Source organism: Leptonotus elevatus, chromosome 14, assembly GCF_054856555.1.
Source record: "Leptonotus elevatus isolate MCC_2025b chromosome 14, RoL_Lele_1.0, whole genome shotgun sequence".
NCBI lineage: Eukaryota > Metazoa > Chordata > Actinopteri > Syngnathiformes > Syngnathidae > Leptonotus > Leptonotus elevatus.
The window spans coordinates 6,745,739-6,772,896 of record NC_141252.1 but is presented as its reverse complement, the minus strand read 5'-3'; the positions used below and the strand labels follow the sequence as shown (position 1 = coordinate 6,772,896).

The window sequence follows — 27,158 nt, the reverse complement described above, 5'->3', positions numbered from 1 at the left end:
TTGGAAAATCCAGAAGATCACTATCAGGACCCACCAAATTTCTTCACCTCTATCCAAGACAAACTAGCCATGCTCGTACTGGAGCGGCGCTAATGCTAGCTCCATGTTTTTGCATTAACGTGACATTGTAAGGGCCCTGATTTTTACACTCCAGACATTTCGTCCTGTCTGTAGGTGTCTTTGTCGCTCGTAACTTCATTTGTGAACTGCTATTCATTGCCGCAAAAAAACAAACAAACGTCAAAGCCTCTAGCGAAATGCTAGGATGTGCACTAGATGCTAACAAGTGATAGCGTACAAACAGCTGGATCCTGAAAAAAAATGAACAAAAGTGCTCAGCGGGAAGGTGTGACGCAGCGGGGATGAACAACACAATCAAGTGACGAGGATTTGAAAGGACTGAACAAAACAAACAGTCAGACGTAACACAGCTGTGCATCCCATAATGTCGTCACATTCATCTAAATGACAACAAACTGGCTAGAATCCTATAGTATTATTGTATACAATCACCCCCAAATGGTGGAAAATAATTTATCTAAACGAAGCTCCTCAACTCACTTCAAATTGTTTCCTTGGCACCAAAATGCCAGCAGATGGAGCCTCCAAAATAATATCTGCCAATTTGTGAATGCCAAACTGCGAATATATGGCAGTTCGCTGTACTCATCAGTCCCCACTTTGCTGCAGCACTTGTTTTTCTCTCTGCCTCAAGTCTCCTTGTGAAGAGAAGTAAATAAAGGAGACCCTCGTTCTCCTGCATCGTTGTTAATTGTCAGCGCGCCTCGCTCCGACTGATGATGAAGTAATCTAAGGTTTACAGAACCGTAACACCCGCTGTATGAGTCATGTAATCCTTAATGAGCATTGTTAATCTCCGCGTTTGCATGCGGTCAGTCATCTTTCCTGCCTTTGTTTTTGTGCAACCGCATGCAATAAACGGAGCCTGTTGTTCTGCAGAATAATGCCAAAGCGTCAGTAATTACTGCTGTGCTTGTATACTTGCAAAAGAAAAGCACAAAGCAAACTAGAGAAGGACCGTTCTGGACAAAATGCCACAGGGTCAGGATGCAGTGCTTTATCATCATTCTTTATTGTCTGACCGTGACTGTCGCCTTGTATTTGTCTACAATAAAAAGCCAACAAAGCCACATTTTCTCATTAAACAATGTCAGTATTGTACTTAGTTCCATTTATTTTACATTTTAGTATAACTATTAACTTATTACTTAGTACATAACAAAAATAAATCAATGATAACAATAATTTAAAAAAAATAATAATAATTCATTATTTTGTCTCATTACTTCAGTAAAAGTGATTTTTTTTTTTTAAATAATTTTTTTTTTTTTACTAATATTTTTTTTTAAAGTAATTATCTGGGGGGGGGGGGATCATTTCTATTGTCTATTGTCTTAATCTTTTTTCATCCCAAAAATAAAAATTTTATTTTAAGAAAATAAATTATGTATAAGAAAAAAATGTATGTTTAAAAAAATTATTAACAATTATTTTGTTGTCTATTTTGTTTGAAGTATGTCGTTTTATTTTAAATAGGAATTAGACATTTAAAAAAACCATCCCAATATTTAAAAAAAATAAAAGATTTTAAAACTGACTATTAAAATATTATATATATATATATATATATATGTGTGTGTGTGTATAATATTTTTTTCTGCACTGTTGTGGCATTGATTTTATGATGTTTATTTTAAAGATTTTTTTTCAACTCAAATTAAGCATAAGTAACATTTAAATATTTATAAATGATTAAATGAAGAAAATCAATGACGTATCCATTAATGGCTGTTTTAGTTTATGTAGTACCTTCATGGAACTGAAAGAAAGAAAGAAAAAAAAAAAGAGTTTCTAATGTATAATGCACCAAGTCGTGCCCCGGGCACCGTCCTCCATCTATATGCAGCCAGCCAGAGAGAGGTGGCATGTGACTTTGCTGTTGAAAAGGCATCACAATGCAAGATGCATGAGCGGGTTGTGCATATAGATTTTGAAGCGCCGTGCGATATTTCACTGCTAGAAATGTGTTCTTGCACCATGATATGGTTCTATGGTGTAAAGTGTAATAACATAAAACACATGCTGCGCATAGCCAGCTTGATGCATATTTAAAATATGTGCTTTGATGAATGATTCATGGCCTTTGGCTTTGGGTGAAAAAGAGGCATATTATGTCAATTTTTAGGGGGGGGGATATGATGATGGATATGGTGATATGGCTGACAAAGATACAATAAGTATATTTGCTTCTCTTCACATTTAAACCCAAGAAAATCAGCTACACTGATTAGTTATAAAGAGAACGTCGTATTCTTTATTGTTGCCAGCGGTGTCCGTGATTACTTAGATTAGCGGTCGATCATATTGGTGACAAGGCTGGACACGCCCATTTTATGCTAGTACTAGTATTAGCGCTAACATGGCTGTTCAGAGTGACAAAACTTGTTAGACACCGTTATAACAAAACATAGATCCAACTGTAAGAGTCCTGGAGCAAAAAAGGCTTTTAACATTAATACACTGAAGTATTTATATAATTTTAAAAAGTGCTTTTGTCACATGTTATGTTAGCATCATTTAATGTAGCCTAGTTTTAACAAAGTTGTGTGCAGTGTTAAAAAAAATTGAAGATGTTCGGTACAATTTTGCTTTAGCTTTATACTAGCTACCTAAAATAAAATAAATAAAATACAATCAGTACATTTCATAGACGTTGAGAGGAACCAGTTGAGGTGGCTCGGGCATCTGGTTCGGATGCCTCCTGGGCGCCTCCCTGGGGAGGTGTTCCGGGCATGTCCTACCGGCGGGAGGCCCCGGGGACGACCCAGGACACACGCTGGAGAGACTACGTCTCACGGCTGGCTTGGGAACGCCTTGGGATCCCGTCAGAGGAGCTCGCGGAAGTGGCTGGGGAGAGGGAAGTCTGGGCTTCCCTGCTAAAGCTGCTGCCCCCGCGACCCGACCCCGGATAAGCGGAATTGAAGACGGAACGGAACGGAACATTTCATAGAAGCTAGCTTTCATTATACCTAGTTATATCTAAGTTTTCTTTGACAAAGTTGTATCTTATTAAGAAAAATAATATCTCAAAGGCATTTATTGCATGACTTTGAAGGGGAAAAAAGTAACAGAAGTCCTTTGTAATATTTGGGCTTTTGTGGCTTAGGAGCAATAAACCGCAATAAATCTAATAGGTGATAATGTGTTTTCGTAGTCACACAACCTCCATGAAGGTGAATGTAATAAAATTTTATTCAATAAGCGCTCTTCACACCAGAACATAAAAGAGCTTCTGTATCACAAATTTTATTCCGACAGGACACTGTTGTAATTAGGTTAAAGAAAATCACTTTATTCTTCTTTGGGCCAAGTACAGATCTGAAGGAGGAAACTAAATGACATTCTGACGCAGACATTCCAACTGCGCTTGACGGCTATCGTCCCGTACGATTTGGCTCGTGCGAGGGCTCTGAACAGAAAAAAAGAACAGTTCAGTCATTTTGGCTATGATGCCCGGTTTGCGGTGGCCTTAACGTGCTTGTTTTGAGAATGTGTAAACGGGAAGGCTGAAATCAAGATTCTAACTCAGAACCTCCGAATTGTGAGGCAGAGATGCTCACCACTAGTTTCACTGTGCTGCTATTTTACCTTGATCCAACACAACAGACTGGCCCACAGTTTGACTCGGAATGCAACGTATCCCCCTGGGCTTCCCCAAAGTTATACAATATACATGCTTTCACACACTGCGCTGTAATTCCCATCTGGCGAGAACAATAAATCCTTTTTTTGTTTGCGGGGCGTGAGGGGGAATTCTCCAGTTTCATAATTGATGCATTCAGTCGCATCTCATACTTGCGTTTGTCGTGCGACTGCAAATTAGTGGCGTATATTAGCGAGCGACGGACCCAGATGCAAACATGCACTCGCTCCCTCCTTTCTCACGTTTGGCAAAGCACTTCCTCCTCGCACACCACCTTTGTTTTGCTGGTACCGTGCCTCCACCATGCCTGCTGATTCAAGAGATTCATTTAGCGTTATTCCTTCCGCACAACTAGTTTTCTACGTTTAGAAATAGAGATAGAGATATCAAGAGACAAGCAGGTAGATAGATAGATAGATAGATAGATAGATAGATAGATAGCTAGTTTGCTAGCTAGCTATCAACTACATAGATGGAAAGCTAGCTAGCTGTCATCTAGATAGATAGATAGATAGATAGATAGATAGATAGATAGATAGATAGATAGATAGATAGATAGATAGATAGATAGATAGATAGATAGATAGATAGATAGATAGATAGATAGTGTTAGAGTAGACAATATTAAGTATTGTACTCTTTGCGTGTTCAATTAACTGAATGGTGAGATTCTGGTGAAGAAGTCCCTTTGCAAAGGTATTATAATTATCAGAAGCTTCTGATGACAAAGACTGACGACACTGAAGCCGTGTTCTGGTCAGATTGTGTGTCGTCTACTCCGGCACATCATTATTTATTGAAAAGTGGGTGAATACGAAAAGTCTCCTCCCATCAGCCCACAATACATTTGTTTACAACTCAGTAAATACAAGAGAATTCCTCTCTCCTCCCTTCTGCAAGTTCCCATAGCTATAAATCAGATTAGAGAAAAACAATAATCAGCCTGTGCCTCCCTTCCGACAGAGACAGGTACCAGACTACATACACTCCCTTATTTTCTCAGGAGCGTGAGACAGATACAATAGACAATCCCATTCATTGAGCTCCACAGCTATAACTAAATCCAAAACGGCTAAAATATAAATTGAAACTGAAAAACAATGTTAATAACTTAACAATAGATAGATAGATAGATAGATAGATAGATAGATAGATAGATAGATAGATAGATAGATAGATAGATAGATAGATAGATAGATAGATAGATAGATAGATAGAGTTGACAAACAGGCCCGGGTGTCAAGCACAGATCACGTTACACTGAGTTGCAAGATTTATGAAAAAAGGGGAGAGACGAACCAGCACAGACCAGAAGTGGGGGAGAGAAAAATCAATGAGAAGCGATGCTGTAAATCTGCGTAGCAGGAACCAGGCTTGAAAGTGGAGGTCTTAACGCAGCTGAGAGGGTGAACAAGCTTTCTTTAAACCGCCTCACAAATCTCCCGGCAGATTTACAGTCAGACGTACAGGCGATATGCTACAGTAACGCTGCACACATTGTTCGTGTTCTTTTGTTTTTACGAAGCGTTGATAGTCTTGAACAAAAGTAGCTGCTAGTATTTGTACCTTGCCTCATCAGAGAGTTGTGGTCATGTGTAAAGATTAATTTGTTCATTTGCGTAGTATCAGGTATAGCGTTTACTGTTTTTGACCATTTCAGTTTCCCTGATTTTTGGTGGGACATGACACACTTGTCATCCCTCCCACACCGTCTAAGAACTGAGGGTCTTTGTTCCATTAGTGGCGCAATTGCAAGTTGCTTTGTTATCATTGCGTGCTGATTTTTACAGCGACAGCATGCTGGTTAGCTAGCTAGCTCGGTGTCTACAGTCCAGAAATGCACCATAGCCACAGTTTAAAGAACAGCTCAGCGTCATTATTAAAATTCCCAAGTGTTACCATCGTATTGGCTAACCCTGCCGCCCATCCGCGGCATCCATAAGCCTCTTAGCACGCAAGCTAGCTGGTGGCTAGCCTCTCTTGTGGAAAAGCCCTGTGACGACTCAGTGAGATATTCAGTATTCCACACACCGGAGGCTTTAAGCGGATATATTTTTGTGGCTCAAACATGTAGGCATATGTTAGATTTACAAACGTATATGATTGACGGTTCAAAGACGTGCGGTACGTGTTTTCAGCGCACAGCTTCCACCATTCAACCATTTTTTAGGGTAATGTAGTAAAATGAGCTCCAATTGATGACTGTTTTGGGATGATAGTTTTTCGTATGTTTATGGTTTGAACTCTTAATAAACCGAAATAAATTCAAATTCTTTCTAGGGGTGGTATCAATTACTTGCGGTTTTTCAAGTTACGGGGACTTGCTAGTGTTAGTAATGTCAAAACAAATACTTGAACAAAACTTGTCTTGCAGGTAAAAAGAAAAGGTGCTGTTCTATCCTACAGCGTGCTGTCATCATAAACAAGAGTCTATTCTTTCATACTCCAGGGGTCCACCCCAGTGGCTGTGTTGCTTCCCCACCCCCGTCCTCTGAACAGCTTGTTTCCTGACGACGACAACACGAGCCTATCCCCTTTGAGAGTCTTTTCATAAAATCATCGCCGCAGGCAAAAACGCAGCCACATGAGAGAAAGAGTCTCGTGGATTTTTTGGATTCCCTCCATTGCATAACATTTACATACATTGTTTACGGCCATGTTGCGAAGTCAGTTGAGCAAGAAGTCAACTGGTGGTGGAAGCAATTACAGCTCATTCTATTTCACATTTATCGCGATCATCCATGTCACGCCATGAGAGGTGGAATCATAGTCCGTCCTAAACTGCCTGTAAAAGTTGGAATTTTTCCAGCTATCTGGAATTGGGGGGCGCGACATCAGAGATAGTATCAGAGTCGTAATAGACAGCAGACATGCCGGTTAAAATTTAAAATTGTAAAATTAGGTAGACTGAAAATGGAACCGTGTTTGCGCCGGTCCATGTTTCTACATGGAACTTTTTTGTAGACGCACGCAGTGCACAGGACATTGTTGAGCTTATTGTCTCAAAGAGGTTTAAGACTATTGTTGAAGCAATATCTGTAAAGGGACTTTTAAGACACTATTACATGTAAATATGATGATTTATGTGTGAACTAAATGGTGGTTAGTGTTTGTTTACCTTAAATGGTGCTCGCTAGCGCGCTAATGCTAATCGCAATTGCTAACTGTTTAGCATTGGCTAATTTTGTTGGTGTTTAATGATGTATATGTACCGAACATAAATAATGAGTAGGTATATACACGTAGTAAAACTCAGGTTCAACCTTACTGGATTAAAGAAAAAATATTTTTGTTTTAATTAATGCTCTACTGAAAACCTTCACCCTCAAATCGCAAATTTGCTAATTCAACGAAAGCCCATAAAGCCATTTAAGGGTGAACGTCAGGGTATGTTCAAAGTCGCAAGATGTTTGCCAGACGTTTGACAACAGTTTTAATGGTTTTACTTGTCACAACATTCAAAATTTCCTTGCGACAAGAAAAACTGTCGGCGACCATTAAAACTATAGGGCGAACGTCTTTGCGACCTTGAACGAACCCTGACGAAAAAATCTATATCGGCTACCCTCGCAAACACTCGCAAACGTTCACCGCTCAGTGGGATATGGACTTTAGAGTCAAGGCAGTCTAAATGCTGTAATTATTTTTTTTTTTTATCCATGGCATATTTGGACAGTAGCGTGTCACAGACAGCCGGAAACTGTCTCGTTTAGAGCAACTGTCAGAAGGCATCACTGCTATAGATGAGCTCATGTTAAATATATTTTTGCTGACAACAACAAGGACCTATGTTCATAGGGACATGTCCATTCTGTGGGAATTTGACAGATGGGTTAGTTTCATGTTGTAAATAGGGAGAACATAATGTGACAGTAGCAGCTGCCAGGACACATTCCCCTCGCCGCGGATCACAAATAGTAAACCATCTGGCTGAAGATCACAAGGACTTGTGTTTCGAAGGGAAACACAGCAGCTATCGGGCTAAAAACAACAGAGCGCTCCAATATTTTAGTGAGCCGTGTCCGTCGGTAAGAATTTTAAAAGGTGTGTCACTCCTTTTGGATATCAGACACGGCGGGTAACAGGGTCTGACAGGAGAGTTTCTCGCTGTCAGCGCGAGTTTCTTCCGCTACAACGGACAAATTTGGGGATATCCGGTTGGAGATCGCAGGGCGTTTCAGTTGAAGGGAAACAAGAGTGCAGAGTGTGTTTGCCAGAGCTTTTAGCCTCTTTTCTTGAACACGACCTGACAGCGTTACTCCCAGAATGCAATGCCATTGTGACGACGAGCAAATTTATGGTGACGGGAGATGGCCGTTTGTTTTATGGAATACGAGTATGGCATCTTGAAAATCCCTGTGCAGAGACATTGTGGATCCTCCCAAAAGATGTAATTCAAGGCTAGACAGCTAGGGGTCAGGACATGCTCTGAAGTCAGAAATATCTTATTTACTCTGTTCGGCTATTGCGATTGGGCAGCTCTCCATCAATCTGAACTTGGAAACTTTTCCTCATCAGAGTTGGAAAATGTCATATTCCACAAGCTAACCACCAGAGAGAGATGACAATGGCGCTCGCTAGTAGAACTAGACAACATTTTGACTGACTTCAACTGTTTGCTAACTATAATATACACACAAAAAACAATACGTTAGTTTTGGTTTTGTTGTCCTGACCTCATCTTATTTGGCAACATCTATCTGTGTTGTGTTTTTTGTCTCAATACTGCCTTTTGGTTATGTCCCGACATATTTCTAAGAATACATTTTGGGGCCATTACTCATAACTTCACAACTTCATATCACCTCACCTCCTATCACTTTCTGATGAATGTTATTTTATAGGGAAATATGGTGAAGAAATTAATTTGTGTTTGAGGCCCAATAAGAGGGGTACAACGAACCAAGGTTATTTTAGTAAATTAAAATGAACGATATAACTAAAAGTAAAATTCGAAAAAATATTTTCGTTAACTAAATAAAATAAAAACGAAAATGCTTTAAGAAAAAATAAAACTAACTGAAACAACATTTTTTCATTTACAAAACTAGCTCAAACTAACTATAATTATAGTGAAAATGTCCTTAGTTTTCATCTTTGGTAATTAATTTAACACATGAGCCTTTGGGGTTGATTTTAAATGTCATTTAAGTAGATTTTTTTAAATGTATTATTTTAATACTGAAAGTGTGTCGCACGGCAGTGACGTCATCGAGCAGCAGCCAATAGAATGGCACCTTCAGATGACTTTTGTAGCTGACAATTTTGCGTGTTTGACTTTTGGCTCCAATGGCTCGCCTTGCCTGCTTTTTCATTTAACTCAGTCGAAACGCAACGCTCGGTAAGAAGTGCGTTACTTTTTTCATTTGACCACGGTATTTATTAAATCTTGCACACAAATAATACACTTTTTTACACGAAAACTAATACTAAAATTAAGCACTGAATTTTTTTTTTTTTACCTAACTATAATGAAAATTCCAAAAGTATAATAACCCTGCCACAAAATGCTGTATTTAGTGTTTTCCTAATTGGCTTCATTAAGAGACCCTCGCCCCTTTCACACAGTTTCCATAAAATTGTTGCATCACGGGCATAATATTTCTTTGACCCTTTAAATACCATAATTACTGTGTCAGTGTATGACCTCAAACCTCACATCTGGCAACCCCAGCCACCGCTGCCGCACTGCCTCACGCGTCATAAAAAATAAGTGAATGACTAAATGGGTGGCAACAATGTAGAAATGACAGTATTGTGAGTGTAATGACTTACAGCAACATATATAAAAAATATATATAAAAAATAACTAGTTTATTTTTGAAACTGTAAACTAAAAATGATGAATGAACCCTTTTATTTAAAAATGTGTGAACTTCCAAGGAGTTTGTGTAGAAATTGAACTTTCAACTTTGCACTGTGCTTCTCCGTCAGGTTAAGCATTACCATCTGGAGGGCCATATCGTACGGGGCCACTGGAGCCACCCATCCATGAAATGTCAATAAGCATCCATTCCCTGCCAGTAATGCATAGGGGACGCCTTTCTCCGGGCCACTTAAGGGCTAAGACACTTTCGGAATGTGGAGTTCCATTAGTGATCAACCTCTTGTTGCATTTATGTCAAGCGTGACATGCTCATGGGATTTGCGACTGTAGAAAACACACAAAGGTGAAACCCCAAAGAGGATCCAGCACTATTGACATTTTGATGTACTGTATATATTTAGGCACCGCATACAGAAAAAAAAAAAAAAAAAAACTTAAACCCCGACAATGAAATATTTAGAAGCACGGAACGTCGACTGGAATATCTTTGCACACTTCATTTTATTCAGTGCACTTCCCAATTTATGCAAACAGCTCGCTTCTGTGGACAATGAGTTACTGAATAAAACATCGATATAAAGAATGTAGACAGCGTTGAGAGCTTCCGTTGAGCATCAGGCCAAACGCTGGAGAAAGCTGGCAGAGCAGAGTCTCATTTTAAACAATTAAAATCAACAGCATGTTTTAATATGACCCCTTTTTTTTCACTCTAAATAACATTTTAATTTCCCAGTTATCAATTTTTTTGATTGGCTCGGAATATTTTATTTGTCATACTATAAATTATTTTTTTGTGGAAAAAAACGAATCATGCTTATAGCATACTCAACAATGTCACTGTCCATTCAGTCGCATTTCAATAAAGTTTTATCCAGTTAAACAACACATACAATTTGCATTCTCACAACTAGAAAAATGTCAAACTAACTTTTAACTACTGTAACAACTTAAACGCTAAGACGCATACGATTAAATGCAGCAAAAATTAGGAATTTCAATGAATTGTGTTATGAAGCGGTAGAAGTAAAGAAATGTTCCACCAAAACTTGTTTAAACCAAGTAAATCCAATCAAAGCACTTGTGAGGCAAGGGGCTGCTGCATTTCTGTTAAAATATTACGTTTCAATCAAGTACTTCATGGAAAACTAAGCGTTTTTAGCCGAAAAAGGACACAATAAAACAATTAAATAATCTCACATTTTTGTGGTGCTGATGTTTAATTTCCCCACATACGCACACAAAAATGGGATCGAAACACCAATGTGGAATAATTGACCCCCCCCCCCCCGTCCCCCCAAATAAAAATATCAACTAAAGAGTACAGACTATAGACTGCATGGGCTGTCTGTGTGCGCGCGCGTGTGCATGTCTGTGGGGGAGATTGGGGGGGGGGGGGTGCGCAGGTTTGCTCGACGTGGCGCACGCCTGTCTGCCTCCATCATGCTCACGTTAACAGCAGGCGCTCCACAGGACGTGTCATGTCATTATTCACCACCAGGGGCCAATGAAGGGAGCGGGGGAAGACCTGAAGTGTGTGTGTGAGTGAGTGAGTGAGTGAGTGAGTGAGTGAGTGAGAGTGAGAGAGAGAGAGTGAGAGAGAAAAAGGTGAGCAAATGAGGAAGCATGAATTTCTGTGAGTGCAACATGCCTGCGAGGTATTTTTAGCATTGTTGTTCAGCCGAGTTTTTCAGCTGAAGCCCGCTACACGAATTTCTCAATCACACACACACACACACACACACACACACATGCCCGCCATCAATGCAGCCGGCGTATGGAAAACACACGCCACACACAAATGATATACACCCACTCAGACACTCTCAATAGAAAGTTCCTTCTGCTCTAATGACTGAGGCTTCGATTGTCCAAAGCGATCTATCATTTCTGCTTGTCATGTGTGAAATATGAATTCCATGTTAATCATGTTGATCAAGCACCGCTTGCTAAATGTATGTGCGCAGGTGGAAACCTTGAGTTGTATTGACTAGTACGGAAAAGTATAAGGGCCAGAGAAGGGAGAAGGGGGGGGGGGGGGGGATTCTGACTTAAAAGTGAGAATTCTGATTTTAATCTCAGATCAGAATTCTGACATAAATTTGAGAATACTAGCTATCTTTTTTTTCTTCTTCTTCTTCACTTCTTCACTGGCCCTAATCTTCTTCCGTAGCAAAGTAACGCACTTGAAATAACTTTGGCTACATTTTTTATAAGTAATTATATAAAAGATTAAAAAAAAAAAAAGAGAGAATTGTAAACCCACATATATATGCCGATGAAAAACCTTTAAAAAGCAAAAGATAAAATGTATATTAGTGGTGTTAAAAAAACAATTCGGCAATATATCGCGATATTACAGCGCACAATTCTCGCATCGATTTTTAAAGCTCAATTTTCAATGGAAATATTCAACAAAATGTCTTAATTAGAATTAGGGTTCACATTTTAAGCATGGAAGAATGTTATATTAATGGAACATTAAGCCTTCAAATTTGATTTCAATGCTGTTTAAACATAAAAACAGATTACAACCTGTTTGTTAAATACGGTGGACCACAGTTATATAAGCCTGAAGTAGATCTTCGTTCAAATCTTACAGTGTACGTGTACAAGTTTACTGATTAGTATTTTCTAAATTTGAGTAAAAAAATAAATAATAAAAATTCGCAATAATTGATTTATAGATTCGTATCGGGATTAATCGGTTTCAAATCGAATCGTGACACAGATAGAATCGCAAGCTACTAGGCAATTCACACCCCTAATATATATATATATATATATATATATAAACATGTATTGACGTGTGCAAACATGAATGACATAAAATGGTGGTCGGAAACATTTTTGACCGTGCTGTTCTTTCAGATCCCAGTCATGACGGGAGCCTTCATGGACTCGTCGCCAAACGATGACTACAGCGGCGAACATTCGCTCTTCAACTCATCCGCCAGCGTCCACGCTGCCGCCTCGGCGGCCTCCGTGCACGGCCAGCCGGACGACTCGCAGTCCGTGTCCAGCGACGCCATCTGGCTTTGGATCGCCATCGTGGCCACCATCGGAAACATTGTGGTGGTGGGCGTGGTTTACGCTTGCACCTTCTGAGAGGAAACGTACGCTCCCACGGACAAAAAAAATCCTCACGTTTGTTGCTGGTCTTTTGGAGAGTGGGTATGCCGCCCCCGCCCCCGCCGCCGCCATCGAATCGCATCATGAGCGCCAAATACTCCTGCTTTTGTTGGATTCCACCATTTGAGGATAACGCGCCGTTAACAAGAGGAAACCTGTTCTCTCTGTTTACGAATCAGAGGAATGTTCCTCCCGCCTAAGTTTCTTTCCATGTCTTCCCCCCCCCCCCCCGAAGAACACACTCTTCACTTGCCATGCGAGGGAATGCGAATGGAGGTTAAATGGGGCTTGAGATTCGGGTTGATCCGGGGACGTCGCCAGCCTCCGTCGCCACAAAGCAATTTAGGGCAGCGCTGTTTAATTATGCCGTCCAACACGGATGGCGAACGTTAAAACATTTAGAAGGCGCCGGGATTGTTTTCATCCGAAGCAGCCCCGAGGCCCTTTTGCCATTAAGGGCACATGTGAGGAGAGGAGACTGTGGAGCGCACACGGCATGGACACACTTCATGACTTGATCATTATTGCACACTGAAAATCACACGGATATCAAATCCGAAGGCCTAAACTTAACAAGGCAATAATTCAATTCAAACCCCAAACTTTTAGGCTTGATCTAATCGCCGCCGCTGATCCGAGCCATTCCTTATCTTTGACAGGGTTGCTGGGGTTGTCGGTATACGGTACTGAACCTTCTCCCGCTTTGGCAGCAGGCGGACAATCTGCTCGCTGTGACCTTGAGGTGTTGTTTCTTCAGGTTTAAGGGCAAGTTGTAATTATTTTGTTTTTCTTAAGTCTTGCTTCATCGAAGGTACGTGGCTGCTTTGTGGACTAAGGTTTTGACGGTAAACAACAATTCAATGTGACCCAAATCAAAAACGAATCAGAGCTTGACTGGCCCAAAAAAAAAAAATCGGCCCTGGCATTTTGACCTTAAACCCTGGCTGATGTTGGTTCAGTTTGTTGTCTATATTCCAATTGGATTAATGGACCAGTCCCTCTAAATTGTAGGCCAGTCTCTTGGGGTAAAATGCAGAAAAATAATAATTAAAAATCACTGCATTGGTCCCAAATGACGCCGGCCCACCGGGCATCTGCCCAGTATGCCAGCTGGCTAGTCCAGCCCTGGGGAGAATGCAGCTTTTCTAGTAATTTTGTACAGTCGTCAGTGAAATGCATCAAGAATCCACAATGGGGGAAAGGAACCATCAATTAACAGGTTGTTGTTTTTTTAATTGTGGATTTCATAAATACCGTTATTTTATTTATAAACACACAGTGGACATCACAATGCTTTTATTCGGAAATGAAATTAGTTAAGCCAAGTAGTGCTCTCAATTGTTTCTAGGCCTGATGAATTGACAATCCCAGGTAATTGACCACATCCTTCAATAGAATGGAGTAAAAAAAAAAAATCTGTGGATTTAAGCAGATGCACAAATCCGTTTGAGAATTTGATCACATAAATTCCATTTTGTCAATTAAAAAAAAAGTCATTTGAAAACGAAGGCTGTTGCGCAATGTTGTTTTCGGATCCATCTTTTATTGTGTTCTGAGTAAAAGACAAAGTCGCATAAATGTTTTGCGCCGTCTGGGTAAAGGACGCTAATAAAAAGTTGTTGTTTTTTAAAGCAGGGAGGCGTCGATGTAGTTATTTTCTAGTCATGATGACGACTGCGTGTAAGGGGACTTCAAAGTTGTATTGAAAGCAATTGTCATACCACGATGCCCTTGCTGAAGTTATGATCTCATTGTGTTTCTTTTTGTGGTACGCCGCGTCGCCATCTAAAATCCAAACAAACGGCAGCAATTTTGTTGTTCTTTCGTGCTTTCCGCCGTTGCAGCGGAAGTCATCGCGTATTAAATCTTACAGCCAAAGATGCCGTTTATTCTTACGTAGGCGCCATTCACACAAATATACGACGAGCTTGTCGCCTTTGTTCCAATCCACTTTATTGATGTTTTGTGCTTTTCCCAGTTTGTCATTTCTTCTCCAACGTGAACTTGAAGTCGTTTGGCTTCCGTAGAACATTTGTTTTCCTTCAGCACATGTAACCATGTTATGATGAATATACAATAGCATAACACTGTTGTAATGTTTTTGTAGCAACTTACAACGTATCGGCGTCCTCGACACGAGTGTACATACTCGCTAAATGCTCCTAGGGGACTTTTCAGGCCTGCTTTTTAACAACTGGTTGATGTATTTAGACTGTGTTGTGAACCACGGACACGAAACTTTTGTAAAGACGTACGCTTTTAGAATCAACGCAGCATACTGTTTTTCTCTGCCGACACAAAGCTACGGTATGCCGTATAATCGATGTGTGATTTTTGAGAAGAGCCGCGGTGAAGCGTTTGACGGCGGCCATTTTAACACGGGTTGTTTGGAACTCCTATTCTTGTGCACCCCACCAAGTCTGTAATCCATTTTTTTTCCCCCTGGAGACGGATGAGGCCGGAACGGTGAAGCATTGTAACATGATCTTGTGTTTTAGTAAAAACAACGTGATTTCTCAGCCGTTTGACTCACTTGATTTTTTTCTGATAAATCGTGTTCAGGTTGTTTGGCCTTCAAAGAAAGCACTTACAGTGAAAAGTTTTGTAATATTTATTGCATTCATTCAGCCATTCTTGTTGTCATTGTTTTAGCTCAAATTGATGTGATTTAGTCTCAGGGGTTCAGCGGAGGTCAAGTCGCACACAAGACTCAAATGATATGGCGGGGAATTTGGAACGCTCTTCACTGGTGTGATGGTACGTCGTGTGATTTATGTTATAATTGTAATTAGGGCTGGGCAATAATGAATAATAATAACAATAAAAATAAAAATGTATATAATAATATTAATTAATAATAATAATAATAATGATGATAATAATAAATAAATAAATAATAACAATAAATTCGATTAACTGTCATTTCAAAAATTGAATCGTTGAAAATTTGCTAAATCGTTAAAACAAGCGTTGTCTCCTGGACTATTAAAAACTGTTGTTTTTTTGTTCTGTTACACCCAAATGTTATTGCAAATTGTAATTTTGCACAAGTGGCAGAATGCTGTATGAGTAGTTTACAAGTCATGTTTACAATAACACTACCAACTACTTAATTGTGGCATTTAAGTGCAAACTATGAATGTTAGGTTTATGTTCAAACTGATTTAGAATCAGTATACATTATTGTTGTCTGAACATTTTTTCACAGGAATTATTTTTTAATAAATTAAACCTTTAAATAATAATAATTTAATTTTAAATAATTGTTTAAATTAATTTAATTTCAATAAATAATAATAATAACAAAATAATAATAATGTTTGTTAGGTTTATTAGGTTAAAATCGGTTGAAATCGTAATAGTCCTGAATAACAGAAATAAAATGGGGATTTTTTGGGGGGGGCCTTATCACCCATCCCTAATTGTAATCCCTTCTCACTAACTATGATAAGCAAAAAAGAAAGTGGTCGGACAAATATGTGCAATATGAATTCACATGCAAAACGGAACAAATGGTGTTCCACAGGGTTCAATTCTGGGGCCTCTGCTGTTTTCATTTTATCTGCCCCCCTGGGTTCCATCTTGTATGCTGCTGGGCACACCACAGACCGGTCGCCAACCAATCGCAGGGCAAATATAGACAAACAGTCATTCTGGCTCACATTCACACCTACAGGCAATTTAGAGACTTGAAGTGAGCCGAATGTTGACATGCTAACCTCACACGGGAAGGCCGGAGCTGAGATTCAAACCATCAGATGTGTTAACTAACTGTGCTGCTGGAGAAATGTATCAAAAGATAAAAATCAAGGTACATTTTTCCGATTTTAGGTGTACAACAAATGTGTAACCTTGACCACAAAAGTTTCCTGTTGCAGGTTTGAAATGGAAAGCGGCAAGTTGCATCATTTTTCTTCAAGTGGAGCAAGGTTATCAGAAAAACCTTGTCCGTGAAACAAACACAATCCAAGAAGAGATAGTTGTTCTTTACACACCGACTGCGTCTTCTGCACCGCAAAGACAATGAGTCACTCACGAGGGCTGCAAATCCCCCCCCCCCCCCACACCCCCACCTTGAGGAGGAGAAAGTAATGTCTGAGAGATTTACAGATCGCATTTGTAAACGCACTTGTCAACCGACGCGCCACCTCGCAGACTGAACGAGTCGCCTAGCTACCCCGCTTTTATCCCCCCCCCCCCTTCCCTCCTCTGCTTGATTCGATCAGCTCCCCCTCACGTTCTCCGCGGGGCCTTTGCGATCCCTCTGGATGGAAGCGATGAAGGTTGTTTTCTTGTTGCTTTCTGCTGCTTGTTGACTGGAAAAGATGTGACCCCTGGAGGCAACGTTAGATTAAATGGATAATCACAGGGTCTCACGAGCGCTTAATGTATGTTAATGCATGGAGGGTTATTAGACGCTCAGGTGGGAAATCTATAGTGGCTAACTGAGACTTTGCCAGATAAGGCCAACTCGAGACGGTGACTAATAGACACCGATGGAAGTGATTCATTGGTCTGGGGCGATGAAAGGAAGGAAGAGGCCTCTTTCACACCACCTTTTATTTATTTACGGAGAACGGATTGAGGAAGTTGATCTGTAAAATAATCCCTAATTGAGCACACCGTCATTGGGAGTGTCAGTCTGCACTCACAGTGGCCACTTTTAATTAAAACTAAATATCTGTGGTTACATCGTCACAAAGTCTTTTTCAAAGGTCTTAGAGCCACGAGTGATGCCATCGATAAAACAATGAGCTGACTAATAATAACGTAATATGCACTGCGTACTTCCTTCTGCAATGACGAATTTCATTATTGATTTGAAAGAAAACAGCCTCACTGAAATATTTCGAACCTCATTTATTTTCATGCATTATTGTCTCGAAAACATGGAGTTTTACAACACTTCTCAGATCATGGAGCGTTCAAGAGCATTGAATGGTAAATCCAGGCAAAATGTTCTACTCGCCTTCACGAGCCTCAACTTGGTATTCTGATTAATATTCTATTTGTGGAATAAGATTTAAGCAGATTAATCCATCCATTTTCATCAACGTCAGGGCGCATGCATTTTGTCCTGTACTGCCCTCTGCTGTCAACTGAAATTGACGTCAAAGTGCCCTTGGGCTCACATTGCGAACGCCACGTGACCAAACTCAGAAAATAAATATGTGAGCCCTGGTGAATAATGAGTATATGTAACCTCCATCTTCCCCCTTCTACTTAGTGTCACTCCGTAGGAGCTGGTTCTGACCGTTTTCACTTTTCATTTGATTGTCATGGTCTAAAAGTGTTTTTCATACAAATATTTCATTTAATCTAATTCTGACCAGGTAACTGCTTTAGCAAATGTTCGCGATAGACTAAGACTAGCGATATACGGATCTGTCGTACACTGAAGACCCCTCCCTCCCCCCCCCCCCCCCTATATTGTGCGATAGCTCTGCTTGAAAGAGGCAATCGTCTCACAGGACGGCGAAGTCTGACCTCTGTCTGGTAAAACGTGACAGGCAGGGTGAGGAGATGCTGGCTATGCTAATGTCTGCCAAGCCGCTTACGAGCATCCTGTCAACCTGACACTTAGAAGAACGCTATTTTTATCGCTCTCTTCCCATGTCCATGCAACATTCAGATTGACGTTACCAGGAAGTAGGTTTTAAATTATGTTTGTTTGTTGGCCAATTACTAGAGTAATAGATCATCTACATTTCCGTTGCAGATATCCGTAATTCGCATAGCAAATGAATTGTAAATCTGGCAAACCCAATTTACATGGAAAGCAAATGTGACGTCATTTCCCCTTGACTAAATAACATTCCAGACAGGTAAACTTCTAATTGGGCATAGGAAGAATATAGTTAGTTATCTGAAAAGTTTATTTTTAATTAGGCAAAGCAAAATTACAGATATCTGTAACACGTATCCAGTCTCGATGTTAAATGGTAACTTGACGGGCGACGTCACACATTGCGTCAGAACAGGAAGTAAGAAGTAAGAATGGTCTTGCTTGCACATACAACATATCACCACTAAATGTCGCTGTTTATCCAAATTAAAAAGTTACATAGGATTTTTTAAAAAGTTATTTAAATTGTCATAGCTGTGTTACCATTTACTTGTAAAATAAAATGTTACCCAAAATCTCAAAATAGCCCATTTGTGGTCTAACATTTCAACTTGATAATTAACATTGTTTTATTTCTGAAACTTCGTTTTTGTTTTTGTTTTGTGTGTGATTCCTTTTAACAATAGATGAGATTGTTTGGCTGTCTTTGATCAGTTTTGGGAAGCATAGCGCTGTGAGTTAGCACATCCTCCTATGAAGGATGTTGTAGTCTTGGAACTTCCTGTGTGGAGTTTGTATGTTCTCCCTGTACTTGAATTATAGTTTGTGGTTATTTTTGCCTATATGTGCCCAGCAATTTTTAGCAACCAGGACAGGTTGTACCCCAACTTTTGCCCAAATGTAGCTGGAATAGGCTCCACCCACAACCCCAATGAAGATAAGCAGTCTAGAAAATAAATGCTAGCTAACATTAGCTCTTCGACATGCTATCCATTTTAGCGTGAACGCAGGAGAGATGATGACTAAAATCATCGTTCAAGGACGTGCGAGGGATGTCATGGTTAAAAGAGCTATCGTTTTAACTTTATTACGTTTTCTTCTCTTGTCGCTTGGTTGATGACAGCGCCGCAGCGCCCCCGGTAGGATGCTGGTTCAATAACCACATTTAGTATTGATGGAACTGTTATTGAATATTGAAGGGGGAAAAACAGCCTACGTACGAGCGCTCGTATATCCGGCTACCATTTAACAACACCGAACTCCCCAGAGGAGCCACATGAATCTTTTTACACCGCAATTACAGATGTCTCCTTGACGGCGGCGACCACTGGGGCACACAAACACGGCAGTGTTGTAAACTGATGTAATCATCACACCAGTGGCAGGATCCCCCCCCCCCCCTCCCAAAAGGAACAGTGGAATTTGTTCTTGATAAGAAGGAAGAGCGGCTTGGCGAGAAAAGGATTTGAGGTCATCTGCTGCCATGGCAACAGCCGACGAGAATGGATTTGGGTTGCATCTTGTCGGCTTGTGGCTGACATTTCCGGAACTGACTTGTGTTTGTTTCTGCCTCTTTTGTTTTTATCACAAACACTGCCTCTCTTTAATGGGGGCTCATTACAGATCCTTGTCAATACAGCTAATTATCTTGTGAGGGTGCGCGGGAGTGGGCTGATTCCATTGCATGATGGGAGCTCAGCATCAGATGTTATCTCTGTCGTTTGGATGCATCAAGGTGGAATTACAGAAAGATGGCATTTTTCCCTCACATATGGTGGTTTAACCATTTCCCAATGCCTTTTAAAGGCTGTCATGTGCATGCCAAAGCACAGGGGGCGCTATGAAACTGAATTATTGAAGAAGAGGGTCATCAATCATGTTGAATGGTGGTGTTACTATATATTGTAAACAAACTTAAATACAGATTTTTTTTTCCTATAACAATCCGTCAATAGCTCTAATGATTTGAAAAAATATTATCAATAAAATGTAATTGAACATATTGAAAAAATTATATAGGTCATTGTTAATACTAATTATAGCAATTAAATGGAAGCTACTTAAGTTAATTAAAATGATTTGCTAACTATTAAATGGTCAATTTATTTTTATATCTAGTTGGAATAAGCATTAAAGATACAAAAATGAGGGTAATTATTTATAGCAAATACAAAAAATATATATATAAAAATTAGGTTAATTATTTACTGTAAATACTTTTTTTTAAATTATTGAGAACAACAAAAAAAACGCATATAAAACAACTCTGCATGTTTTTATATATATATATATATATATATATATATATATATATATATATATATATATACACACATTTGTTTTGTTTGGAACAGTGGACCAGTGTTCATTTTGACAAGAAATTTTAATTTAGTTTTAGTTATAGTCTTTCGACTAAAATTAATTAAAGTTTTAGTCATAATTTAGTCATCTGATTGTATTTTAGTTTTAATCCAATTTTAGTCAACTAAATTCTTAATTTAGTCTGTATCTTTAATTTAGTATCCATCGAGAAATGGATGGATAGTCTGTGTTTTCCTTCAGCATACATTTGAACTTTTATCCAGACAATTATAATACAGTTATTTGTAACTGTAGTTTAACACCCAAGACACATTTAACAACAGTGTCTTTATTAATTGTTGAACTGACAATAATATGCCGTCTTATAACTTAGTTTTCATCTAAATAAAATAAAAAAAGCATAATTGCTTGAGATTAATCTTAGAGCTGCACAATGAATGTAAACATGAACATTAAATAAAGTCCAGTGAACACTGAACAGTTTCTGACTGGTTATTTTCTCCCACCCGCGTTTCATTCCTTCTGATTGGATTGTGTGAATTGTTGTCAGTCAATTTTAGTTATCCAATGAAAGGCTTCTATTTTAGCTTTCATTTTTTTGTTTTTGTTTAATTTGCGCACGACTGATTAGCAAAGGTTGTGAGTTTGAATCCAGGCTCCGGACTTCCTTTGTGCAGTTTGCATGTCTCGAGATACTTGGTATTTCTCCCACATTTCAATAATATGTATGATTGGCTAGTGGAAGACTAAATTGTGCTTAGAGGTAAACGATTATGATGGTATAGACATACAATAAACAATAAGTAAAATACTGATGCATATAAACAAATGTAAAGTTTAGAACCAAAAAATAGACAAATATAGAAATGCAAAAATTAAACATCGATTTGCTTTCTGGTATTTTTCATATATGAGAATAAATACCGACCTGCATCGGAATTTGCATGTCGGCAAAAGGTCGAAACCGCATAAAAGATATACATTTACAACATTGCCCTACAGTGTCATTAGCGACCTTTAATGCTTTTGCATAAAGTCGCCTGTAGACAATAAAGATGATAATGAAACATAACTACGACATATAGCGCACATACAGAGATGTGAGGAGAGTTGAACTCAAGTAACCTCTCAACAATCTTTCATCATTATAGTGAAGAAGAATTGAACTGCAACCACGACGTGATGTTTCATCTCCCAAACAAGGAAGCATGTCAGGCGGCGGAGTGTGTCTCCGAGTTAATGGTGATGACTTTGAGCTCAACAAGACGTAATGAGGTATCAATCAGCATGCGCAACATGTAGCCTGTCACTGCGGAGACTGACGGGAATCGCTCATCACTCATTGGCAGACGAGGCGAGATGAAAGTGGAAAAGCACTTTGGAAGGTCAATGGAGGCGACAACGAAAATACAACAAAAGAATGGAGGGAGAACAGGAGCTCATTTCCTTTAAGATAATATCAAAACACAGCAAAATTGGCAGTGTTAATTCGACACCTACAGAGTTAAATTTAACAATTCTCAAGTGTTGATACTGGTCCACATGAGATATAGTTAAAACAACACTTTTGAAAGTGTTACATTTTTTACACTGACAAGAAGTTAAAACAGCCCTGATGGTAGTTGAAATGTAACACTAGTCAGCACTGGTCAGTGTTGATTTTACACTGCACTAGTATGTATGCTAACATATTACACCATCCAGTGTTTTATTTTCTAATACTCAAAACAGGTTGCTTTCATTCATACTTAGAAATGTTAATATTAACTCATGAATGTGTTAAATCAACACAGGCAGTTGAAAATACTCAACTTTAGCTCTCCATTTTTTGCTGTCGTCTCGTCTGTGAGAGAAAATGACTTAATGTGCCCAAACTTTTTTTTCCCCAGTAATAAGCCAAGAGGAGGAAAATGGCTCAGACTCGTCTCGGAGCTTAATTACATCTCTGCAGAGTTAAATCTAACACGAGATGGTCAACTGTAAAATAACACCTACTCTGGACACCATTTAACTTTTAAAATGTAAAATTACACTTCAGGAGTTAAAATCAACTTCCCAAAATTCTAGCAAAATTTAACCAACAACTATTGTTTAGAGCAATTGTGTGACATAAAATTGTTCAATTAAATTAAATACAAGCTGTTTGTATGTGTTTATTCCATTGGTTGTAGTTTTCAGTAGTGTGGAAATCCACTGCATCATACAACTGAGAGCTTTTTTCTAATACTTGGTTGACCTTATGACACGATTGTGAGGAGAAGTAAAATGTCACCGTATCCAGCATTTTTCCTGTACACTTGTCTTTTTCAATCAGAGAGACGTTCCAGTGACGACGACGACGACCGTCGAGAAGTCCCGTCGAGAGATACTCAGTGGCCCGCTCAGTGTGAGTATCGCCATGTTGTCAAAAGTCATCCCGTCAGTCGTCAGGCAGTCGGCCGTCTGACTATGTCGGCTGACGGATGTCAGTCCGCATCAGCCACAGCACAACAACAAAATGACGTTGTTTCATGTGTTTGTGTGCGGGACCAGCCACTTACGTGGAAAAAGAAAACTTCTCCAAAACAATTTGTATTTATATGAAATTATGTTTATTAATAAAAAAATTAAAAAAACAATAATGCTGTCGGATGAGATTTAACTGACATTAAGGGATTATAGTTTGTGGTAGAATTAAAGTTTGAAATAATACTATGGGAATTAAGGGGAGTAAATGGCAACATTCTCAACAATCAATCAACTACTATGTGTGACTCACTATAAAATGTCAAATGCTATTTTAGCTAGCGACCAATATTGAGAGAATTGCCTCACGGAGGCAAAACGAAAGAAAGAACACCAACGAGATTGCAAAGAACCGCAAGATAAGCACTTTTTGATCCCACACCGCCCTCTGCTGGATGTGATGGGACACTCACCATGAATCAACCAATAAATGTCCTGTTTTGATTAGCCTTGCACTTGACCAACTGTACTTTGTGTGGTGAGACTTCAAACAGAATGTGCTGAGAGGGAAGTGGCTCCTGAAACAATGGTCAGGTTGTATCATGTCAAATGAAATCCTCCTGGAAAGGCTAAAAAGCACTTTTGTTTCATCCTGAAATGTCACCCGGGAGCACAATATCACAAACTGTTGATGATTTGCCACCATTATTCACCCTCGATAGTTTACATCTCACTTTCTAAACTATAAACGTCCTCCGCCAGAAACATCTTCGCTCAGCTTGAGCACAAACACGTTTATTTATCACCCAAGTCCAAGTTTTGAGTTTCATTACGAGGAAAGTACCCGAATGGAGACACGTAGCCGATCCAACTGGTTGCACGGAACCTCCTCATTATGGTCTGCTGTAAATATAACATGAGCGGGTGGTCTGTGTGGTTTCTGCCACTTTGCATCCAAAACATTTAGAACGCATACAGTATGTTTCCACGATAGCGCCATTAGCACCATCTCGCTGTCAAGTTCGAATCGAGGTCGCTTTCTGAGTCCAAGCCAGACGTTGGCTTGAGTTCTGTTCTCCTCCTCAAAAGGCCCGACTCTGGCAGACAGCTGCGAAAACAGCCGGGCCAGGCCCGCCGTCTCGAAAGAGGGACGAGTTATGAACGAAGCCGCAGGGACGGGAGCGGCTCCCAGTAATCCAGCCGAGCGCCTGCGAAGCACGTTAAGCGAGTATACGAGGGAAATGGGCAGAGTGTGTTTTGGAAAAGAGGCGCGGGGCCTGCCCGCCCCCTCAGCCACATGTCGTGGTGCTTGCTGCATTACGGCCCATTTCACATCAGTGAGACATAACAGTGCAACTGCTTCCATAATTAGCCAAGGGACTTTCAGATCGTCACAATAAACATGTGTACTCAAATCATGAGACCTTAACAATGGTTTGTAGTGGAGCGGCATTCAAAAGTACAGCACAACCCTTGACCTTTTAATGTGCCTTAAATATTTGTGTGTGGCCAGCAGCATATACCAAAATGTTCAATTGACAGCCTGTGTCTGCTTTGTGTCAAGGTCAGCTGAGTACAAATTGCTCTTGTTTTGGTTCTGGATGTGGGGATGGATGGATCTATTTTAGTTTGACACGGGGCCTCTGGTCACCCAAAAATACAGAAGAATGTGTGACTTTCTGCTTTATCACCAAACTTGATGGATGGATAGATAGATGGATAGATGGATAATGTAGCTAGCTAGATAATTAGCTAGCCTAATATACAGGTATAGCTAGTGTTGGATTATTAACATTGTTTTTCAGTTTCAATTTATATTTTAACCGTTTTGGATATTAGTTATAAAGATATAAATATAAGACAACAGTTAATTCATATGTTAAGCCAATCTATAGTCCTTTGTTTTCTTGCCTGGGAAGGAGACGGGTAACAAGTTTCTTTTCTATATTATCTAAAGGGAGCATAGCTAGTGCCAGTCTCAGTCGGTCGAAGAGAGTCCAAGGACAGGCTGATTTACTATTGTTCAAGTCTAATCTGATTTGTACTCATGGGAACTTGCTCATGGGAGGGGAGCACTGACTTGGAATAAAAATCTGTGTGCGAGAGGAGGGGGCACACACAATCTGAACGGAACACGGCTTGAGTGTCTTCATTTTGTGTGATCAGAAGCTTCTGAATAATTATACCTTTGCAAAGGGACTTCTTCACCAGAATCTCACCATTCAGTTAATTGAACACGCAAAGAGTACAATAATAATATTGTATATACTCTAACAAAATGGTGACCTCCGACGCTGAATTCTAACGAATGGTGACGCAAATATTTTGACGATTTGCGAGCTGCGGCGTTCCCGGACGGGCGGAACTTCTAGGCCTAAATAATAAAGTACGGTAAGTGGAGACTTTTATCCACGTAGGGAAGTTCTGTCTGTTTGGGACCGCTGCAACTGGTTTTTCGTCTTCCAAATTGTCTAAATTTTTACATGAGGTCTGTGTGAACAAGTTGTAGTTTGATGTCGTTCTAGAGTTGGGATTTTTCCTACGACATCGAACTGTACACGTACGTGGGGTGGTGCATTTAAAAGTGACGTAAGTGCAGACCTAGAGATAGCGGTTTTTGAAGCAGGATGAAGTAGCGAATTGATTTTTGTTGTTGTTTTGTTTTCATCGATGTTTACAGCGATGATTGGATTTGTGTCGCTGTATTTGCAATCGAGAGATTACGTGGTTTTTATTTTTATTTATGCCGCTTCTACTTTTGTAGTTTTGAGGTCAGGATTACCGTATGAATTACTTTTGTTCTACGGTTTAATTCGATAGCGCGTGACGAGTTATTTTGAAAATAAGCGCCTTGCAAAAATTTTGCAATACATGGAGGACAGTTTAGCTCAGCGGGATTGGGTAACCGCTGTGTATAAACGAGAGGTCACGTGATTCTTATGTGTGTGTATGTTGTGTGGCCATTATGTTATTCCTGTAGATTGTTTAAGCGTTGTCGACATTGTTTAAACGTTGTCGACTAAATGTAACCTATTGAACTATTATATTAAAAGTGAGACGTCACTGTATTGATAAATATTAATACTACTTGCGTAGAATATAAACCGAAAGTACAAAAAACTACAAAAATGGAGGGCGATTTCGACCGGGATACAGAATGGTTTGTCCTGAATGTGCTTCCGGTTTATAGTCGGAACTTGTGCTTGGCGTCGCAGCCATGCAGAAATAAAAGAACGTCGATGAAAAATGAAAAAACAAACTATGGATCGATTGTATGAAAAGCTGTCGCTGGACAAAATGGTACGAGAGACTTTTGTATTTTCTTTGATAGATGCTGGTGATGATACAGTGTCTGATCTTGATGCTAAAATAACTTCCCCTCCGAAATAAGTTAACCCGTTTATTGAAATTACCGTACAAAACTGCGGTTTAAATGCCATAAGATTTGTAGACAACGAATTGATAGAATAAAACCGTTTATTATTTTATAATGACTATAAGTGTGTGCGTATGTATTTGAGTGTGTGACCTAGCTTCTAAAAGGTGGGGGCTATTATTGTGATTGTGAGTGAGAAATGTGCGTATGGTGATTTTGTTTGTTTTTCTTCAATATCTTTAACTAAGTTTGGTGTTGTTTTTGTGTGAAATGAGACTGGTGTGATAGTGGCGTTTGTTTTTCGAATGGGAATGTGGTAAAATAGGTTTTGCGATGTATAATGTTAAGATCCACCCCCCCCCCCCCCCCTGTTTCTAGGTTAGAAGAAAAGGAGGGGGCTGTGGGTTAGAGCATAATGTGTCCTCGTAATGGGACTTTTTCTCTTTTCTAGGTAAGAGAGGAATGATAAACAATAAAAAATAAGTAATAGTATTTGAAAGATATTGTTGAGTTTTTGTAGAAGAATATTAAATTAGTGTTTTATTTTTTATTTTTTTAGTGACTGAATTGATAGTCTTTTACACTATAATAATTGATGAAGATGGTTAATTTGTTGACTTTCCCTTTTCGGGGCAAATTAATAAAGAATAATGATAAAATAATAGTATTTTGTATTGAGCTATATTGAGTTAACATAATTATACCAACATCTGTGGCTAGAAGTAAGATAGTTGAATAAGAAGTTATAAATGTTTTTGAAGTCGACATA

At 39.4% G+C, this 27,158-nt stretch overlaps 1 protein-coding gene across 1 annotated transcript in view; it reads left to right on the top strand.

The window, feature by feature from the left end:
- The window catches only part of LOC147162766 (uncharacterized protein C14orf132), a 32,944-nt gene extending 17,745 nt beyond the window's left edge, over positions 1–15,199 (top strand). The window contains exon 2 of the mRNA XM_086093995.1: positions 12,420–15,199. Within this exon, the coding sequence (XP_085950121.1) occupies positions 12,420–12,656 (237 nt within the window). The 3' untranslated portion in view covers positions 12,657–15,199. The remainder of the gene's footprint in view (positions 1–12,419) is intronic.
- Positions 15,200–27,158: the final 11,959 nt, after the last annotated feature.